This window comes from Fonsecaea nubica (genome assembly GCF_001646965.1).
Source record: "Fonsecaea nubica strain CBS 269.64 chromosome Unknown Scaff96, whole genome shotgun sequence".
NCBI classification, from domain to species: domain Eukaryota; kingdom Fungi; phylum Ascomycota; class Eurotiomycetes; order Chaetothyriales; family Herpotrichiellaceae; genus Fonsecaea; species Fonsecaea nubica.
This window is the reverse complement of record NW_019173769.1, coordinates 103,817-123,432: the sequence shown is the minus strand read 5'-3', so window position 1 is coordinate 123,432 and position 19,616 is coordinate 103,817. Positions and strand designations below refer to the sequence as shown.

Here is a 19,616-nt window from a genome sequence, read left to right as displayed (position 1 = left end):
CCCCCCCACAAGAGTGTTGAGAGAAGCCACCAACGTCAGCTGCTTTTCGCTTCTCTTTCTTGAAGACAAGCGACTAGAGGACGAACTTGAACATCATACAAAGACAGGACATTCTTGTCATCTCGTCTTCTGCAGGTTGAGTTCCGATGGATCTCGGAGGAACGCCCTTGTTAACATTGTGTCAATGTGTGACAACTTCGCGGTGCCAAAACGGCACAAGGCATATCAGCAACTGGGCGGCCGTCTGTGACAAGAGGGTGTTGTCTCGATAATGGTGATGATGGTGTGCAATCATCCATCCTGCGACTGAGTCTGGCGGTCACTTGGTTGCAAATCCTCAAAATCGATACAGTTGCCTGAATGGTCTGAGAGGTTGATTAACAGTGATTCTGCTTTGAGCGGTAAGTGAAGACTCGTCTCTCACTCCTCGCGTCCTTCTCACCTTCTTGTCTCTCTCTCTAACGGTTGTGCCATGGCGCCCTGCAGGTTCTTTGCCAGGGGCAATTGCGCCCGCGGCACAGATTGCCGCTTCGACCATGCGCAACCTCTCCCTCCTCGTCGCGCCCCCGCGGGCGCCGACACCCCATCGCCGCCCAAGCCTGTTTGCAGGTTTTACGCCCGGGGGGCGTGTCGAAACGGCCCTGACTGCCGTTACCCCCACCCTGCGAACTCGGACAACAGTCTGAGCCAGGTGGCTGCTGGGACTGTAAGTCATTTGACTCGACAGTTCGATACTCAGGATCCGGTGAGCTAATCTGGTTTTATAGCACACGCACGATTTGTCTTTAGCCAACGACATCTCTCAAACAGAGAGGTCTTTCAAGGGAGCCCGCGTCCGCATCGGCGAAGGCACCCAGATCCTCGATGTGAAGTTCCCATCAGACGACACTGGTGTACGTGGACATCCACCGACCACTAAAGTACAAGTCTCGACCGTTCTCTGTTCATGGTACAACCCTTCAAGAATCGTGTGGCTTCACTACCGAAGCAGTCGTTGGGCAACAAACGCCAGTAAGAGATTTGAAAGAAAGCTTCAAGGCCGTCAGGTTACAAGCAAGATACAACCTCCATCCAAGCGGAATGGGCGGCCAAAGTCGATCTGGTCGGTGCAATTAAATAATGTCTCCGTCGAAACCACGACGAAGGATCTACAGGAGCATCTCAGAGGCGTTGAGCCAGACGATATCGTGTTTGGGAAGCCGACTTCACAAAAAACCCAACAGGAAGCTGTGGACTGGGTCGAAGAGCACCTGATGCAGACTGGCCGCAAGCTACGATCGTTCAACATCGAGCCGACTGCGTCTGGCTCTCGCACGAAGGCTTTTGCGTGTTTTGAGTCCCCGTCTGACGCCCGAGATGTGGTCGCTCTTGTACAAACCAATGTCCCAGACCTGGGGTCAAGATTATTTGTCGAAACAGTTGCCGCTGTCGCAATCCCAGTCCTCCGCGACCTTCACTCTGTCCTCAAAGATAAATTGGAGGAGCTCCAATCCAACAACAAGGGCCAGGTCAGCATTTCTGCACATGTCCACCGCGAGGTCAAGCTTGTCATGTTGAGGATCTATGGGCCAAGACCACAAGATGTGGCGCGTGTCAAATCGAAACTCGGAGAGATGTTGACTGGCACAGTTGTGCTTGACGATGGCGGCTCGGCTTTGTGGCATGACTTTTTTGCCAAAGACGAAGCCTTGTCATGCTTTAAATCTATCTCTCAAGACGGCAAGATCTTTATTTATCGGGACTTGCGAAAGCAACAACTTCAGCTGTACGGGTTGGAACCTCTATTCGAAGAAGCCCGCCGCACAATCATCCAACTTCTCAACTCTCACTCATCAACCCATCTGATAACTCTAGAAGGGGATCTCTTCAAAGCGGCATTGTCTGGAGGTTTCCGCCGCTTGGTCAGGAAATTTGGCAGGAACAATGCAAAAATGGACATACAGCGAAAACCGCCAGCCATAATATTTCAAGGTAGTCCTCTTGAGACAGAACTGGCCAGGTCTCTCCTTTTCGACCGCACTTCCAAGGACGCAGAAGTCCACCAAGCCGATGATCATGAGGAATGTCCCTGCTGTTTCTCGACTGTTGAGGATCCTGTCAAACTTCACTGTGGTCATACCTACTGTCGCGGTTGTTTCGAAGGTCTATGCGAAGAGGTGAAACATCAGAAGGTCCCAATCGTGTGTTTCGGGAATAGCAGTCACTGTGGCCAAGTTGTTTCTTTGAAAGAGCTCAAGGAAATTCTCCGCCACGACAAGTTCGAAGCAATCTTGGAAGCTTCCTTTGGCGCGCACATCCGATCCCAACCTGATAAGATGCAGTACTGCCCGACGCCTGACTGCCCGACCATCTACAAAGTCTCCGACGAAGCCAGTGTGTTTACATGCGTCAACTGCTTGACCTCGATCTGCGCCAGATGCCGAAAACTGAGTCACGACGGACTCACTTGTCAACAGGCCCGCGACGAGAGCACGGCATCTCGCGAGACGGAGCGGTTCAAAAAACGAAACAACATCAAAGACTGCCCGGCCTGTGGGACAGCAATGTACAAGGAAGGGGGCTGTAACCACATGGTCTGCCAGGGTTGTGGCACGCACCTTTGCTGGTTATGCCTGGAGAGGTTCACGGTTGAACTCGAGTGCTATCGCCATTTACACGATGTGCATGGCACGATCGGCAACCTGGATCCCGCCGAGTTGCAGAGAGTCGAATTGGAACGCGCAGACATGGATCCGGGCCTGGTGCAGCAGATCCTGGGACAATGGTTGTAGGTAGGCGCAAGCACACAAACACACAAATGCCGACTACGGACAGCTGCATCGCCTGTGTGTCTGTTCACTGGCGTATGAACAGACATCCACCAAACGCGCCACGGATGCCGACAACTCTTGATGCATCGGGAGAAAAGACGCCAGTTGGCGATGTCATCTGTGCTGGCTCCTCCGAAGTGAGGGAAGCTGTTGGTGACTATGATATGGGACAAATGAACAAAGGAAAACGAGTGTTTTGAGGATCACCACCAAAAAGGGTGGTGCATAATACTGGCTATCAGAGGGATCATGAAATCAGTACGATACGGGGCTGTTCAGGGGGAAAGAGCTTATCAAATCAGGTATCGCGATACTCGTCACCGTTACGGCTCCCATTCTTGCCCTTATGGACAGAGACAGAGACGACGAGGAAAGGTAAAGAGATGGTCAGCGGTCAAATAGCACGGCGGAGTCACAAACACTCGGCATGCCAAAAGGAAATTCTCAATCCTTTCCGACTGTTTGTATTCTTCACTTAAGATTCAAGGATGTCAAGTCAATCTTTTCCTCCATGAGGTTTACAATAAAAGTTCACAGCCAAACCAAGGCGGTTTCCCTTTTTTTATTTGACTCGAGTTCCCTTTGGGCCCAGTTTCCATAACCATTCAATGCTCCATGAGCTCCAGCACTAAGCATGTTGATAATCCAATCTCACAATAACTGATCGTTTTGGTTTCCGGCGCCCATCCCATTGACAGACCCGAAACTTTCTACCTCTCAAAGACCTCTGCTCAAGAGGGGGACCACCATCTGACATCGATCTCTTTCTCTCTCCCTAGGTCGGTCCCCGGTATTAAAGAGTGATTTCGCTGTTATTTCTTTCCCCCCCAATTTTGATAGAGGATATCGATGCTCGGAAACATGACAAGAACGCTTGCAATGCACAAAAACTAATCTCACAATTCTGACGGTAGTAGTAGAAACACTTCTGTGTGTGCTAACAGAACAGTATGACGCGGTCGAAGCGAAAAGCTGGGAGGATCATTCTATCTTCTTGAGCGTAGTGAGCCTCGCTCAAATCAACGGACATTCAGTATGCTTCGCGGCTCCATTGCTGAGTTGTTGAAGTCGGATAATGTGAGGTAAATTGTTGGTCCACAGTGGTGGGAGTTGGTGTGGGAGGTGCACATTGATTAGGGGCGTTGAAGGTCTTCTGTGTCACGCCGAACATGTCACCCTCAGGAGTGATAGGAGGTGTGTACAGACCATGCTGGACCAATGACGGGAACTGAGACTTTTGAGGTGTAGCATAAGTTTGAAAGTATTCAGAGCCTGCGGGTTTGGTGACAGCCGAGGGAGGGCTGAGATCGTAGGTCGGAGTCAACGGAGCTCGGGAGGCCGACATGGCAGCCTTTTGAGCCAGGAAGTTGGTCAAGACTCGAGAAACACCAGAGTAGCGCACCGAGGCATACTTGCGTGCCAAAATGCCCGAAGGCTCTTGAACTTTTTGTAGCAACTCCATAACAGTGGTGCTGCAGAAGTGAGCACCAAACTCATTGGGGCGAGCTTGAGGCCGACCGAGGATGTGGCGAGCTAGCACTAGAGCCGAAAGGGCAAGGGTGTGTGACTGCTTGGACACAAAGTCTCGGTGATAGAGGGCAATTTCCAGGATGTAGAGGGTCAAGCTTTCTGTTTCGGGGTCGTAGACGTTGTCCTTGACGGCCAACCGCATAAAGGCGTCGACAGTGGGATGTCCAATAGCCCAACCAAGGGTGGACAAAACATGCCACTCCATTTGCAAGAACATGTCGTCGTCATAGAGCGAACAGCACATGGACTTTAGCTCTTTGATTGTCGGAACCTTCTCTTTCTTATCTCCATACTTTGCCGCGATGAGCAGTGCAGCACAACCAACAAGCTGATAGTGACGCTTGTAGACGACACGTTTCGAACAGTAGCGATCGAGGAGGTTGATTGTAAGAAAGAGAGTCTCGGGTAGGAGCTGGAAAGCTGTATGGGCCTCGACCAAGAAATCGAGGAGGTAGGGGCGCATGTACCATTGAATTTCGGTTTGGATGTCGATTGCGTCGACGTCGGGCATGGTCTCAGCCTTGAATTAAAGTGTCAGTTTAAACTCACGCGTTAATAACCAAAGTTACTCACGTCCACTTTAAGCATATGCTCAAGCATGTCTTGCTGGTATTCATCTGCATCTCTTCTCGACATCTCCGACGCCATCAGGTGCTGACGATGTCTGGCAATTTCTTTGTCATGGTTTGGGTTCTTAATGACTGGGCGGCGGGGTTCGTCAAAGACCTCGACGATGCCACTCTCGTAGCCACTGTCGTTGGAGCCGAAGGATGAGATTCTGTTGTTGAAAGCCATGATTGCAAGATTGGTGAAATGGCGGATGAATTATCAATTGGAAGTGAGGCAGAGCAGAGGTGAGATATCGAGATTGCTCGAGGGGTGAAGATTAACGACGGATAAAAAGTGAGTGACAGTCGTGTAGTTGGCAAAAGCTTTGAAAAAGAGTGAAATGATCGGACGCAATCAAATGTTGCTCGCGAGGCTGGAGGTGGCCAGGAACCAAGGAGTTTAAAAGTGTCTCTTCTAGACTTGGGAAGCTGGAGCGTGCGTGGTGTGGTTAGCAGGCCGGTGATAGGTAAGTGAGGTGCTAGGACATACCGAAAGGGAGAAAGGGCACGGCGATTTCGAAATCCTTGTTACTAGGGATCAACACGAATGCTCTTCATCTGGCCAAGGATTGGTATGCCAAGTAGATTGACTGCTCGTGCGTAGGTTCAGCAAAGGTCGAATGAACGACTCCGCCGGGGTCTGATTGGGGCCTTGGACTGGAATGCGGGTTGAGGAGGCCGCCGAAGGAGACGGGATTTTTGCACTGGGAAATCTAAAATGAAGTCAGTCCGCTGATTGAAGGAATGGAGAAAAGAGCACCGACCTCGGAATCTGAAAAGCACGTTGGCTATTCCAGACTGTGGTGACCTCGTTCTGCTAAGGGAGATGCAAATCTGCTTGAGAATATCTGGTCAGCGAACATTTCCCAGGCTGCGTTGAAAATGTGGGGGCGTGGCAGAAAAAGGGTTAACAAGATCATGGGTCCGGCCAGCCGAAGATGATTGCATGTGTCGCTCAGGGAGTCAATCGAGGTCCAAGGTATAGATGATCAAGGGCAACACCAGGTCGAATTTCTCTTCCCTGCAGTGTCGTTTGGGCCATCTGTCTTCCCTTTCATGGCAGGAGGACTGCCGAGCCACAGGGGCTCAATCTCCTTTCTGAGCATCTGGTCAAGGAGGCTCGACGAGGTAACTGCATCCCTTCTGACAAGATTGCCCAGCACACTTTGAGATTGTTTAGGTCCTCCTCTTGATTTCACCTGCACAGGGCACCGCCAACTCATATTGAGTTCTTCTCCTTGATGTCAAGACGGTGGGGAGGCCTAGAGAGCATACGAGGGATAGGAGGAGACTCGTGAGGAGCGAGGGGAAACGGTGAGTGTATGCTGGAACTGTCGATATGTCCAATGGCCTGAGAGGAGAGGAGAGAGGCTGTCCCGCCACGGACCTGGTGTCGTTGGGGTTGTTTTATTTTCTAGACCTCTGGGACGGCTGTATCTCACTCTTGCCCCATTGTCCAAGCCAGCCACTGCAAAGAAAGGTCCTTACCTCTTGGATGAGATGCAGGATCTTTTGTGTGCCCAGAAGACCCAATGCAGAACGCTATCCAGAACGTTCTGCGTAAACGAGTGCAGGTTTCAAGAGCAGTGCAGGGTGTGGGTGGTGCAGCTCGAACAAGGCTCAGGAGGAACAGTGGTCAGAGCTGGTTGCGTGGGAGGAGAGTCGAGGACATGAGAGATACACAGGCGAGTCGTGATGTATCCGAAGGTCCAACGACAGGAGGAGGAGGGGAAGGAGCGGATAAAAAGAGGACGAGGTCAAGGCCTCATGGGATTGAGGATTGTGAGAGAAAGGACGGTGGTGGACGAGGAGAAAAAGGAACAGGAGGCCCGTCTGAAGTCTTGAGATGAGGAAGTCAGAGTGGAGTCAATGGAGTGTACGAGATGGTTGGCCCTGACAGCAGCGATTGGGCGAGGGCGCGGCCCCAGACACGACTTGCAGGGGTCGACAGCAGAACAACCAGGGAATCAGGGACGGCAGCGAGGTGGGCAAAAGTTGAGGGTTGCAGCTTGTGCGGGTTGGCGGATTGCGCGACAGCCAGCCAGAGAAGCAAAAGCTCCAATTATGCGGGTTCTGGCTCTCCAGAAACGGCGACCAGCCCAGCCGCAAGCCATGGCGTACGGTTCATTACTACCTACGACGATTCCGTAACTATTCATTGAGGGAAAACAGGCTTGACAGGGCACGCAGGGCACCGGGCCAGCCTGTGACCGCTATTGTGGCAGCTGTTTATTTGTTCAGCCCTCTATCCACGGCCAGTGGTCCCCGAAACTTTGTCCTGGTCTCTGGCAAACATGTTTCCAGGCTAGTATCGCCACTAGCGAGATGGCCCGGGGAGGGATAGGCATTACCATGGCTTAACTATGTCACTGTACCGAGTACTCTGAATGCCTGGGGTAGCACCCCCGTAAACGCCCCCTAACCCAAGGTATCTAGGCATGCCCAGCTTGACTCGTAGGTGCCTCTGAACAGGTACTCGGTACTCACGCAATACTCGGTCGACACACCACCACCACTACTGCTACCACCTCCTCCTTTCATCTGAGGCTCGTGAGACTCCTGTCACTTCACTTCACTTGACTTCAATCCAATACACCTCCTATCATTGACACCAACAAATTTCCTTTTACTTCCTGTTGGAGCTCCTGATGGGCAGCACAGCTCAGACAAATTGCTACTCGTATGTATCATCAGATCGACAACCGACATTTTGTTGTATTGAGCCGATCACCCGTCAACCCATTGTTGTTTTGGTCGTTACCCGTGACAAGTACGAGGTACAGGCCCATTACCAAGTACTTACAACCCGAGCTCTTTGCGGTGTTTGCCATCCTTTTGCCTTTTTTTGGTCTCCTATGTATGTAAAACCATACAGCACATCCACTCTGGTCGCGCGGCTGGCGGTTTGAGGAGAGCGCGTCAAGGCGCGTCCATTGGCCCATGTCGCCGTCAGGTCCTTGTTTTCGAACCTGGCTAATGCAAGCCTGACGGAGTCCACAGAAGTCTTGACCAGCTACTCGGGGTCCAAGCCTGACCGGCAAGCTGCGAGCGAATTGTCACTACTGCAGTACGAGGGGACTACTCCAAGACAATTTTTTGCTCTGCGAGCCAACACGCGGGAATTGCTGTTGCGCGATCTTCGTGATTGACGTGAGATGATTCTGCATGGCCCTGGCTATCCGGAGTTTGTCGTCTTTCGCTAGGAGAAGACTTCCATGATGGTGGCTAGCTCTCGCCGCAAGGACCAGCCCAGCTCAAACGACCTGAAGCAGATGGCGAGCACAGCTTTTGATGCTGCACCACTCTGTGGTTGTTCGTCCTCTGTTGCCTTGCATCACCGATTCCAAAGTGACCCCAGGATTGTGCTACTTGTGGACGACAGGGATACGAGAAATGGGTAGATGGGTCAATTAGCTTTGACTTGTCCCCCTGTCGTGCCTAGAGATCCAGAGATCTACAAGGGTACGAGGGTACTCCGTGCTCCGTTCCCTATCTCGACAAGTTGCTGGACATCAAGCACTGTGAGTGGTCGACATGTATCGGAAGCTCTTCCAGCCACTCCAAATGGTTCCAAACCTTCCATGTGCAAACCATCCTACCTACAACAGGGATAATCTTAGAGGCGGCACCATCGGGTTGTTCGTTTCTGGCAAACCCTCATCTCCGTCAAGCGAGTCGATCTGAGGAAAAGCTGCTGCACCCTTTTTGACTCGCACAAGGACCCCTGTCTTGTCATTATACCTCTGGTCCAGATCTGCAAAACAGTGAGTTTCCCTCGCTTTGTTACAGAGTTCTGATGCAGTCTTATTCCAGCGGTTACAGATCCGTGTAACTCAAGACGCATGAGCCCTCACCCCCCCTCCCTGACCGTTTCCTCTTGGTGATACTTTTACCCACTTATTATTGACATCACAGGAGACTAAGAGGAAGGGCCCGTGGGTTTTAGACCGAAGCATCTCCTCAGCGGTGTCTACGAGCACGAGAACCACCCAAGTACCACCTGACAACGGTTATGGCTGAGCTCCTGACTCCACGACACGACACGGGGACCCATGTACCAAGTATGCACGCGATGGAAGAGATGGAGAAGAGAAAAAAAGAAGCAAAAAAGGATCCCAAGCAACAAGGCACAAGGGCACGCGTTTGCCGGAGATGACGCTGAGACAGCCGAGCCAGTGTTGCAAAGTCCAGATCGATCAGCGTTTTTGTGCTGGTGGTCAACACTCGGTAGGTTGGTATATGGAGTTCAATATAATTTCAGATCTGATGAAACTCAGCTCGTCTCTTTCCATCTCCTCGTTTCTCCTTTGACTATCAATATGCTCCCCCGTTCCATCTACTCGGAATAACAACATACAGCATTTGTTTTTCGATCCCTCGTACAACCAAGATGCAATTTGGCCCCCTTCCCAAGTAAATCCTCCCTTTGTCGGTCCCCCACAATAATAAGGCAAACTAATGTAAGAACGAGTTAACTCGTAGACGCGCGCGCAGAGTCGTGACACGCGACTATTATTATTTGTTATATATTTTTTCTTCTGAGATTGCCACTATGGATTTCCGCCGATATTGTTTGCATATCATGACGCGCTATGGAGCGCCGAGGAGCTTTTAGCCTCCGACGCATCCCATGATTCCTCATCCTCATCAGTCAGATCAGCACCGAGATTTTCTTCGGCTCAAGTTGCTGGAGATTCTCGTAGTGTGGTTGGCGACATGGTTGAGATCCTGACTTCCCTCGTGGCTGTACCGAGTAGTGAATGGCTCGAATATTGTGAGGGACTGGCTGCGACAATGACAGCGACGACGACATCGACGACAACGACGACAAATATGCAGTGTCATCTCACATTGTGTCCCTTGTTCCGCCTTTCCGCTTCGTTCAGCCCAAACCGTTCATTCTACTGACCACTAATAACCAGCCACCAGAAACGCCCTGACCTGTCAAAGATCGTTGCCCAACCAAACGCCATCTGCCGAGAAACATTTCTTCATCATGGCATTGGTGCGCATCCCAACGCCTGACCTCTGACCCTGAGACGACCCTCAAGGCCCCTCGTATATCGATCGCCTAGAACCGCCGTCAGCCGTTGCGGGCAAATGCAGGCAGACAAGGCAGGCCATGGAGCGATTGGGCCTTTTGACTGGGTCGTCTGCAGAATCAATGCAGCACCACCAGCTCGCAGCGAGGAGAGAGAGAAACTCCTCCCAAACTGGTGACTGGCCGGCCACTGGCTTTCTCATCCGAGCCTTTGATTTGATTTCAATTGCAATATTGACAAAGCTCGAAAAAAGACCACTACAAAAGGCCTGAATGAGACTCGACCAGTCACAAGTCCCAATCGTCGCTCGTCGCTGGTCCTATCGCTTGTTCCCCTTGATTTCGTTGGCTGGCTTAACGAGTCTCTCAGCAGGGCTTGGGACAGTCTCCCGCGAATCGTGCGGTGTAGAACAAGAAAAGGGGAAAAGGTCCAAGAATCACACCAGGGAACTAGAAGAGGCTGGCGCAAGGGCTTTACGAGCTTTACGACGCAAACCTGAGGCTGGCGAAGACCCAATGGAATCCCGATCCCAATAACAAACAGCCACTCCGTCCTCGAGCTGAGATATGTCGGCATGTGACTTTGTCCCGCTGGCACAATACGATGTGGGTTTTTATCGTCCCTTTTCTACCACTTCCCAGGCGACGTCGTTTCCGGGTGAAGCATCTACTGACTCCTGAGTGCTGACCAGTGGAGTCTACACCCGGCCCTCGAGCCGGTGGCCATCCCATGGAACCCAACCGCATACTGTCTGGTGGCCGGGTTCTGTGCTGTGTCGCTCTGGATGACGGTCGAGTTGACGTTGCAGGTGTTTTTCACCTTCCGGCGGCACAAGGGTCTCTACTTCTGGTCCCTCCTGGTCTGCACATGGGGCGTGGCGCTGCACGTCCTGGGCGTCATCCTCAAGCTCTTCAACGAGAGCAACTGGATCATCTCGAGCATCATCTTCAAGATCGGCTGGGTCGGCAACGTCACCGGCTTCTCCCTCGTGCTGTACTCGCGGCTCAATCTCGTGGTGCACGACCGGCGCATTCGCCGCGCCGTCCTCGCCATGATCGTCACCGACGCCATCGTCCTGCACACGCCCATCATCATCTTTGACTTTGGCATCTCCTCCCCCCACCCCGGTATCTGGTACACGCCCATGAAGGTCATGGAGCGGATCCAGGTGGTGTGGTTCAGCGTCCAGGAGACCATCATCTCGCTCATGTACATCTGGTGCACGCGCAACTTTCTCAAGGACATCTACTCGCGCCAGACCCACCGCGTCATGCAACTGCTCATCACCGCCCAGGTCGTGGCCATCGTCTTCGACATTGTCCTCATCACGGTCGACTGCAACGACATGTTCACCCTCAAGGTGGTCATCCACCCGTTCTGCTACGCCGTCAAGTTGAAGCTCGAGTTCATCGTGCTGAACCAGCTCCTCGCCCTGATCAAGCATGGCATCGCGCCGAGCAGCTTTCCCGCCCCGGACGAAGAGTCCCCCGACGCCAGTGGGCTGACGCCGCCGCGATCCGGCGCGGTCAAGCATGGTTCCTTTGTGAGCACCGAGATCACCGCCACGGACGCGCGGGACAATGCGGGCGTGGATGCTTCGCGCAAAGAGTCCGTGCTTCTGCCCTCTGGCGGGCTCGGGAGAGACATGGAGTACTACAGGAGGAGGGACGACGGCAACAACAAGAGCCAGAATATCGATTCTGGCATTACGGGAGGAGATGCCCGTAACAACAAGAACGAGTCGTCGACAATCGTAAAAGGTCAGACACTGCCTAGTCCAGACCCTGACCCGGACGCGATCGAGCCACTTCCTCTTCCGCTCCCAGGTCCAGCTTCAGCGTCAGCTTCAGCTTCTCCTCATCCGCCACCACCACCACCCCCTCCTCCCACAGCTCCTGTACCAAGAATACCCGAGACACGGCCCTTTGAACCACAACCGCCCGCCCGGTCCCTCTCGGACCCGACACCTCTAAGCCCCACGCAGCAGCAGCAGCGTGAACAAGACTCGGAGGCGATCGTGGCGCAGATCGAGAGGCATTACCTGGGGAACTGGAATGGGTGACCTCCTCTAACGAGGATTCACGGTTTACGAGTTAGCATGATCAATAACTAATTGATAGATAGGATAGGATAGGATAGGTAAGGGCAAGCTAAGCTAAGGTAATATGATATGATATGATATGATATATATGTGGTGGTAACATACCTAACAAGAGAGAGAGCGGGAAAGCGAAACAGTCGAATCAGACTCACGGTGCTGTGTGCCCGCCCACCCCCCTTGTGCAGTCCTTGGGTGGGTTTTCTCATATACATACATACATACCTACCTACAGTACTTCAGGTCCTTGTCAAGCGACCAAATATGACCCCGACTCGGTAACATGTTATGGACGTGACATATGTACTATGTACTATGTATAGCATATCTCGATGGATTATATGAGCTCGGCTGGCCTGCTTCTTGTGTCTGCTACACCAAAGCCCGTCGACGTAGCTACTGTAGCTGGCTGGCTGCGTAGTGGACGGGAAGGGAAGGGAAGGGGGGAGAGAGGTGAGCATGGATCATCTCAAGAGTATATGGCTCTACAGCTCACAGGAGAGGGTGGATGTCCAACGAGTTTGTCGGTGTCGTGGATTCCATGATCGTCGCGTACAGACAAACTCACTCCCAAGGCAAGGATCGAAAAGCTCAAAGACCCCTTTTATCCGCGAGTGCAACTCAGCCCTGTGAAGCCTGAGTTCTCACTTCCTTTCTCACTTCTTCCCCTCCACCGCCTCCGTGACCGCGACCTCGACCGTCTCGGCATACCCTCCCCTGTCCTTCTCCTTGTCGCCCACACCCAAATCCCGCTCGTCCAAGACATTCATCCGCCCGAAATGCGAGTCAATCTCCTCGAGCGACTTCTTGGCCGTCTCGGGACACGCGAGCACCACCAGCGCCAGGCACACGAGGTTGAAGGCCATGAAGATGAAGTACGTGCGCGGACCGATGTTTTGCACCGCGACGGGCCAGACTTGGCCGACGATGATGGCGCCGATGGATTGGCCCGACGCGGCGATTCCGAGGCCCGAGGCGCGGACGTTGGCGGGGAAGATCTGAAGAAGGGAGATTTTGTATTAGTTCGCAGGATTGGAAGAAGGAAAGGCGCTGAATAAAAAGGGGGGGGGGCTAGGATAGCATAGGATATCGTATCATATCCAGCCTCGTTGGTTGGGTAGTCAGACAATTGACAGGGAAAGGAAAGCATACCTCGGACGAATAGATCCAGGTTACAGGACCTGAGCCGATTGAGTAGCCCAGAGTGAAGAAGAAGATGAAAAAGATGTTGCAGTAGTTGGCCGCACTGTTGACTTGGTTCGGATACGCCGTCTGCAATGCGCCGTTGATCTATGCATTCATCGCCGGGCTGTCAGCATGCATTCATTCTGGACGACGTATCCAACTAGAAAGGGGAGCTGTGGTCGAGGACAACCAGGTCAAAACTCACCATCAAACTGAACGCCATAATTGCGGCACTGGATGACAGTGCCCACCGCCTCCCGATACGATCGATCAGCAACAGTCCGACAATCGTACATGCGACCTGAACCGTCCCGTCGATGCCGCTCGCCAGCAGACTCAGCTCCTTGGACGTCCCGGCCGCGCTGAAGTTGGACGGTAAGTAGTAGCGGATCCCCGAGGCGCCGCTCATCTGCTGCAGGAAGTTCAGCGTCCATGCGCGCCAGAGCCGTGCGAACAGCGGCCGGTCGGTGAAGAGCACCCGCGCGGATTTGACAGAGTGCGTCTTGTGCCAGAGGATATTGGCGTGGATTTCATCGAGCTCGGATTGGATCAACGCCACGTTCGACGAGTGCCCGCGGAGGGCGGTGAGGGCTTTGGCAGCGTCGTCGATTCGATCTTGCTCCATGAGCCATCGAGGGCTGTTGGAAGATGTTAGTCAAGTACTTCGCAGTCCTAGGGGATGGTCGAGTTTCGCTGTGTCATAGGACTCCTTACCTCTCAGGAAAGAAGGGTATCAGAGCAAGATAGAGCACTGCAGGGACAAACTGCATGATGACACTCAATCGCCACTGAAGATCGACCCCTCTACCCGTAGTCCAGTGGCTGAAGCCGTACCCTATCCAGAACGCGATGCTGATTCCGGCGACGATGCCGATCTGGTTGCACGCGACAAAGGCTCCTCGCGTCCTCGCGGGACTGATCTCGCTGAGATACAACGGCACAGCGCAGGCGACCAGACTGGTGCCGAGGCCCGCAATGATGCGTCCGATAATCATCATGGAAAGGTGCACGGCGCCGGCTTGGAGGGCTGCTCCTACGCAGAGGATTGAGACACCCCAGAAGCCGGTCCAGCGACGGCCGCATTTCTCGTTGACAGGGCCCGCGATGAAGGCGTAGCCAGTCCAAGAACCTAGAGCCAAAGGCATATTAGCAGCTTTTCTCCTGGAAGACACATTGCAAAGGATGGACGACAAGATCATTCGGGAAGCAGTACAAGTCACATACCCGCATAGTAAATCGCCGTAATCAGTCCTGTCTCGCTCGACGACGGATGGTGCAGTGATGAGATGAAACCGGGGGCGACGTATATGGTTGAAATGATGCCAATGTCATAGCTTGAGCCATCTACCAGTCAGCCTGGCACTTCCTGCAGAAAGGCAAAGCTCAGGAATAGAAACTCACCCCCAGAATATGGCTCCCAGGGACATCCACGCCGCGGCCAAGTAGAGTCGCCAGTTAGCCCTGGGCGACGAAGGTGTCGTCGCTGCCTCCATGATTCTCGCGAACTCGGATGGGAGGCGAGGAGACGTGCGTGAGGGAGAATACCCCTTGTAACAATGCTGAGCGACCAGAATGAATGAGGCGTCGGCACACTGTATGTTCAACGGCCAGTGAAGCAGCCCTCGACAATCACTGAACCCAGTCTACTCTCAATGCAAAAGCAGACAGTGGGGGTTTTTATACAGCGATCAGGAACCATGTCCCCTGTCCTCCCAGCCTTTCTGGCTTCCTCTCCTCTTCGGCACTTCCTGCTCGTTTACTGGACGACGAGAGGAGAGCAGAAGACGACGCTCGCATCGGAATGGACCACGAATGGTGTCTCCTGCGCGTTAGCAGGCGCCATCCCCGTATTGAGTCGAGAGGATTGTGGGGAAGCGAGCCCACGGTGTTTTTGTGGAGGAGAATGGCTCACGCTTCCGAGACGGAGGGGCCTAGCGCTCGAGCTAGAAGGATTGGCGATGAGTCGGAGGCTCCGTCTCTTTCACCTGGATTTGTAGTTGCTCTGCCTTAACCCGTCTGAGATGGTGGAGTGACAGACGCCAGAGGTTGATGAGGCAGCTGATGAATCCAGAGGCATCCAAAACAGCAGAGGCTCAAGAGCGAGAATGTCGAAACAGCCGAGAATCCTCATTTGTTGTTTGACAGATAAAAGTAAGTCGGAGATGGTCGAAAGTAAACAACATTCTTGCCCTTCTCAATGGGTTCCTCTAGTAATGCCGTCCTGACTCACCACTCCACGCGACCTCTGACTCCGACAATATCACAACACACCTTCCATCGCCTCCCAGGGGACCAAGGCCAGTTCTCATGGCGTCCGTCGCAGTATCTCGAACTCCAGCTCCCCGCGGGCCTGGATTTGATCGGTGGTGAGAGTGCTCTGGACGATGAACGGCGGAGGATCCATGTGACGCCATGTAATCCTCCGTCTCGGAAAACGAAATCAGGGTGGGACGGCGAGCATGAGCATGACTATGAGCGGGAGGCTGGCGAGGAGGCGGTTGTCTTCATCACCCGCAACGGCAGTGTGACGGGCTTGCTTGGTCTTCCGCGATTTCGCAGTCTGACTGTCCAAGTCGTCGGTGTTGGTGGGGGATTCATCCCTGAACATTTCAGCACTTGTTCCTTGCCTCCTCCTCCTCCCTCCGGTTTAGTCTGCGTCGCCGGTGGGATAGGAATATGCGCTTTCCTCCCCTTCCCCTCGAGCCCTTACGACACAAGAACGAGAACGAGACGGACCCTCCTATGGTCTATCCACTTCGATGACATCGACCTCGTGACCCATCTCCTGCCACAAGGTCTGCTCGACCCTTGCCAATGGACGACAATGCGCATCTTCCTCACAAGCGGGACCGATGCCTTCGAACAGACGTCGTTTGCCTCTCTTGGGCCAAAATGCGACGACATCGCGGCACGGGTTCGCAGATCAGGACCATCGACGGCGACACTGTCCTTTACTGTTGGACGCATGACAATGGACGATCTGTCTTCGGCGGTGATGGCAGAGGATGGGGGACATGAAAGGGGAGAAACTACGAAAGATGCTCTCTTAGCAAATATGACCAGCGCCGCAACCGTCTTTTTCTGCGGGAGCAAGTCGCTGGAATGGCAGGTCAAGATGTGGGCGTTGAAGATGACGCCGCCGTGTCGGGTTCATACGACTCAGCTGCAGAAATAGACAGGGATACAAAAGATGGAGAAGCGACTTCACAGACAGAACTATCAAGATCGGTATATTGCGGTATATCTCGCGGTGAAACATCCACTCGTATCTCCTTGTATACAACATGGACCAAACGTATGATCTCCTTCAAGCGCACATTTACTTCTCATACGCACGGACCTCAAATATGCCACCATAAACGTTCTCATCTCCATTCAGAGCAAATATTTCAACCCCAATGGCGCTCGTCAGAGGCCCAGCATTGGCCCCGTCTTCCACAAAAGTAATCTCGCGGCGTGTGACATGGTTGTCGTCTTCTTGATAGAGGATAGATGGTTGACCATTGGCATCGAGGCGGGCAAGGTCGACCACACGCCAGGATCGTACACAGAAAGGAATACAGCTTTCGGGATGTCCTCGCAGAACAGATTCCATAGCTATGACAAGAGTCAGCAAGGCCACCGCACGAGAACAATCACTAACAGAATGTACTAACCATGGTCGAAATCCGTGTCAAAGCTTACCACCAGTCGACCAATATTGACCGGCGTCTCCCAATATATCCTCAACATCTGCGCTTCACCCTCGCCCTGTTTACCTGCAGGAACCCAGCAGTTCGCTCTCTTGGTTGGGCGAGACACCCCGTTTCGCACATTTTCAGCTGCCCATGCTTCGACAGGAGGTGTCACCGTCAGCGCGATATTGTGGCCCATCGGTCGACGGACTGGAGTCCATCGTTCGAAAGCGTCAATTCCAATCCTCTCTGGTGGACTTTGGGTGCATTCGTGTTCGACAGTCATTATTCCAGATACCCTGTCCAGTGTAGTCGACACGGCGACAGACTCGTTTTCCATCAAGCAGAGAAAGACATACTGATCGTGCGGATTCTCAACCTTGAAGTCAACTCGAACGTCATTCTTGCCACTTGTAAGGCGGATTGTCTCTTCGCCGAGAATGACCTCGGGTGTGTAATTGTATGGTTTCTTGGATCCACGCAGCTGCACCGTGAGCTTCGTGTCTTCGATGGCTTCGACTGTGAATTGGAAGGACGGACTTGGCCCCTTTGGGAGAGGCAACATTTGAGCCAAACTTCTCGTCAGGACCTTTGGCGGCCCATTTGCTGGAAGCTTGTGCAGCTTGAACTCCGTAGATGCGGTAACCTGACAAGCTCCTTTGACCAAGTCGATCGGGTCATTCAGCTTGTAGCCAGGAATATACTGCCCCGATCGCATCAACTCGAGCTGCAGTAGTTGGATCTTGTCCTTCTTTAAGAGCGCGATGGGATCAACGCCGAGTTTCTGGCAAACAGCAGCTGCCATCCCCAAGGCGTTCCCGTTGTTCCCCGAAGTTGCCATGACTCGAGTCGATCCAAATGCGACATGAGTTGCTGAAATGATCCTGCCACCATACAACAAGTTTGGAATCTGTGAACAAATCATGGTTGACATGGGGATTTGGTAGACGCCCTTTGAATGCCACTGAGTGCAACCGTCGATTTCAGAAAAGACCCCATCCGCCGGGTGCAGGTCAATGGACCATCCTCCATAAGAAACCGCGTCTGGATGATAGCGTTGTTCAATGATGTCCTGTTGCTTGATGGTGTACGGACCCATGAACCTTCGCGACTCTCTTTTGCCTGGAATCATTCCCACCCACTCCAGCGTAAGGTTCTCGGCTTGTGGAAATTTCCCAGAGTTCTTGAAGTAGTTCCAAACTCCATATACAACTCGCCACAGCTCCCACTTGATCTTTTCCGTGTCGTGGATCGTGTCAAGCCGTCCTCCATACTCAATCCACCATAACTGGCAACCCATCTCTTTGACAGTGAAGGTCTTGTACCTCGGGATTTCGCTCTCGATATCGGCAAGAGCATATGAAGGAGCCACATATTTGACGGGTCGGCCAGTATCCTTCGAGTAGAAATAAATCGAGTGACCAAGCAAATGGCCATACTCGGAAGAAGGGGCAAACAACTCCCCAAATTCCTCTTTGAGTTCTGCGCCAATTCTGAAGGGGGCTCCGGCCAGAAACGAAAGAGCGCCATCTCCAGTACAATCTGCAAACAGAGAGGCCTTGACTTCGAATTCCAGGGACGTCTGCGAAGAGAAAGCCCGAACACGCTCAATTCTGTCTCCATCCTTTTGACAGCCTATCAATGTGGTATTGAGCAACAATTCGATGTTGGGCTCTGAAATAACCTTGTCCAGGAGCAGACTGTCGAGAATAACAGGGTTACCCTCCGGGTTCCGATACATGTTCTCGGTAAGGATCTCGTCAACGAGACCACCCTCTCGAGCATATCGATTGTTGTTAAACATGTGCGATGTCGCCCCCAAGATCCATAGCCGTACTTCAGACGAGGCATTTCCTCCCAACACCGGTCTATCTTGAAGTAGAACCACTCGAAGTCCTTGTCTGGCCGCCGTGACAGCGGTGCACACACCAGAAAGGCCGCCTCCGCAAACACACAAGTCAGCATTGAGCTCCTTTCGGCGGAAATCACGGCTTGATGTCGCTGGTTCTCGAATCAATTCCAGCTCAGGCAACAATCGTGATGGAGCCATATTAGGGTGCGTGCAAGGTCGAAGCAAGGTTACCCGTCGTAAAGCCTAGCAAGAAACGAGTAGACAATATTCCAAGTCGCGTAAGAGCCTGTTTCGTGGATTCTGGCTTGATGCTTGGGGCGAAGGTTGTCGAGATATTCATATTGTCAACATGTCCTCCATCTTTCCGCTCTCAAGCTTGTACCCATCACCAAGCGTTCCAGCGTCCACTAGAACTCCACTCTCATAAGTCGGCACCTCCATTTGGTGTCTTTCTGAGTCCATTCCCGCCACAAGCTTTACGACGGGAGAGAGAGAAAGGGCTCGGCGGTTCCGTATCGGCAGTTCCGTCTCCCTAGAACCGTGTCAGTTACAATCTCGGCAGGATATCACGGTACTCAAGTGTCACTACGCGAGTCTCCGAGAGCGGCCGAGGATGCAAGAAGAAGCGATCGCTTGCAAAGTCTCAGGTCTGGGTAGAGATGATTGCTGAGGGTTGCAGGGTTGACGGTGAAAGTTTCACGTCACATGATTTGAAGTCATTGGAGCGCATCTCACAAACTCCAACGGGAACTCGATGAACTTCAGCTGGAAGGGAGACTCTCATACTATCGCAATGGACCGCACTTCTTCTCTCACC

The 19,616-nt window shown here is 52.8% G+C and overlaps 6 protein-coding genes across 6 annotated transcripts; 3 read left to right on the top strand and 3 right to left on the bottom strand.

Annotated features, from left to right (window-relative positions):
- Window positions 1-472: 472 nt before the first annotated feature.
- AYO20_09853 (hypothetical protein) lies at window positions 473-2,771 on the top strand (the record flags this gene model as incomplete). The annotated part of the gene is made up of 2 exons (XM_022648121.1): window positions 473-706; window positions 768-2,771. 2 exons carry the CDS (start codon window positions 473-475, stop codon window positions 2,769-2,771), a joined length of 2,238 nt encoding a protein of 745 aa, XP_022495947.1.
- Window positions 2,772-3,840: 1,069 nt separating this feature from the next.
- AYO20_09852 (hypothetical protein) lies at window positions 3,841-5,135 on the bottom strand (the record flags this gene model as incomplete). Its single annotated transcript, XM_022648120.1, has 2 exons — window positions 3,841-4,860; window positions 4,914-5,135. 2 exons carry the CDS (start codon window positions 5,133-5,135, stop codon window positions 3,841-3,843), a joined length of 1,242 nt encoding a protein of 413 aa, XP_022495946.1.
- Window positions 5,136-10,556: 5,421 nt separating this feature from the next.
- Window positions 10,557-12,052, top strand: AYO20_09851 (hypothetical protein; the record flags this gene model as incomplete). The annotated part of the gene is made up of 2 exons (XM_022648119.1): window positions 10,557-10,595; window positions 10,682-12,052. 2 exons carry the CDS (start codon window positions 10,557-10,559, stop codon window positions 12,050-12,052), a joined length of 1,410 nt encoding a protein of 469 aa, XP_022495945.1.
- A 692-nt stretch (window positions 12,053-12,744) lies between these two features.
- On the bottom strand, window positions 12,745-14,766 carry AYO20_09850 (hypothetical protein; the record flags this gene model as incomplete). The annotated part of the gene is made up of 6 exons (XM_022648118.1): window positions 12,745-13,086; window positions 13,241-13,378; window positions 13,479-13,911; window positions 13,988-14,402; window positions 14,498-14,607; window positions 14,675-14,766. 6 exons carry the CDS (start codon window positions 14,764-14,766, stop codon window positions 12,745-12,747), a joined length of 1,530 nt encoding a protein of 509 aa, XP_022495944.1.
- Window positions 14,767-15,470: 704 nt separating this feature from the next.
- Window positions 15,471-16,448, top strand: AYO20_09849 (hypothetical protein; the record flags this gene model as incomplete). Its single annotated transcript, XM_022648117.1, has 1 exon — window positions 15,471-16,448. One exon carries the CDS (start codon window positions 15,471-15,473, stop codon window positions 16,446-16,448), a length of 978 nt encoding a protein of 325 aa, XP_022495943.1.
- Window positions 16,449-16,592: 144 nt separating this feature from the next.
- AYO20_09848 (hypothetical protein) lies at window positions 16,593-18,997 on the bottom strand (the record flags this gene model as incomplete). The annotated part of the gene is made up of 2 exons (XM_022648116.1): window positions 16,593-16,870; window positions 16,930-18,997. 2 exons carry the CDS (start codon window positions 18,995-18,997, stop codon window positions 16,593-16,595), a joined length of 2,346 nt encoding a protein of 781 aa, XP_022495942.1.
- Between the last annotated feature and the right edge of the window lie 619 nt (window positions 18,998-19,616).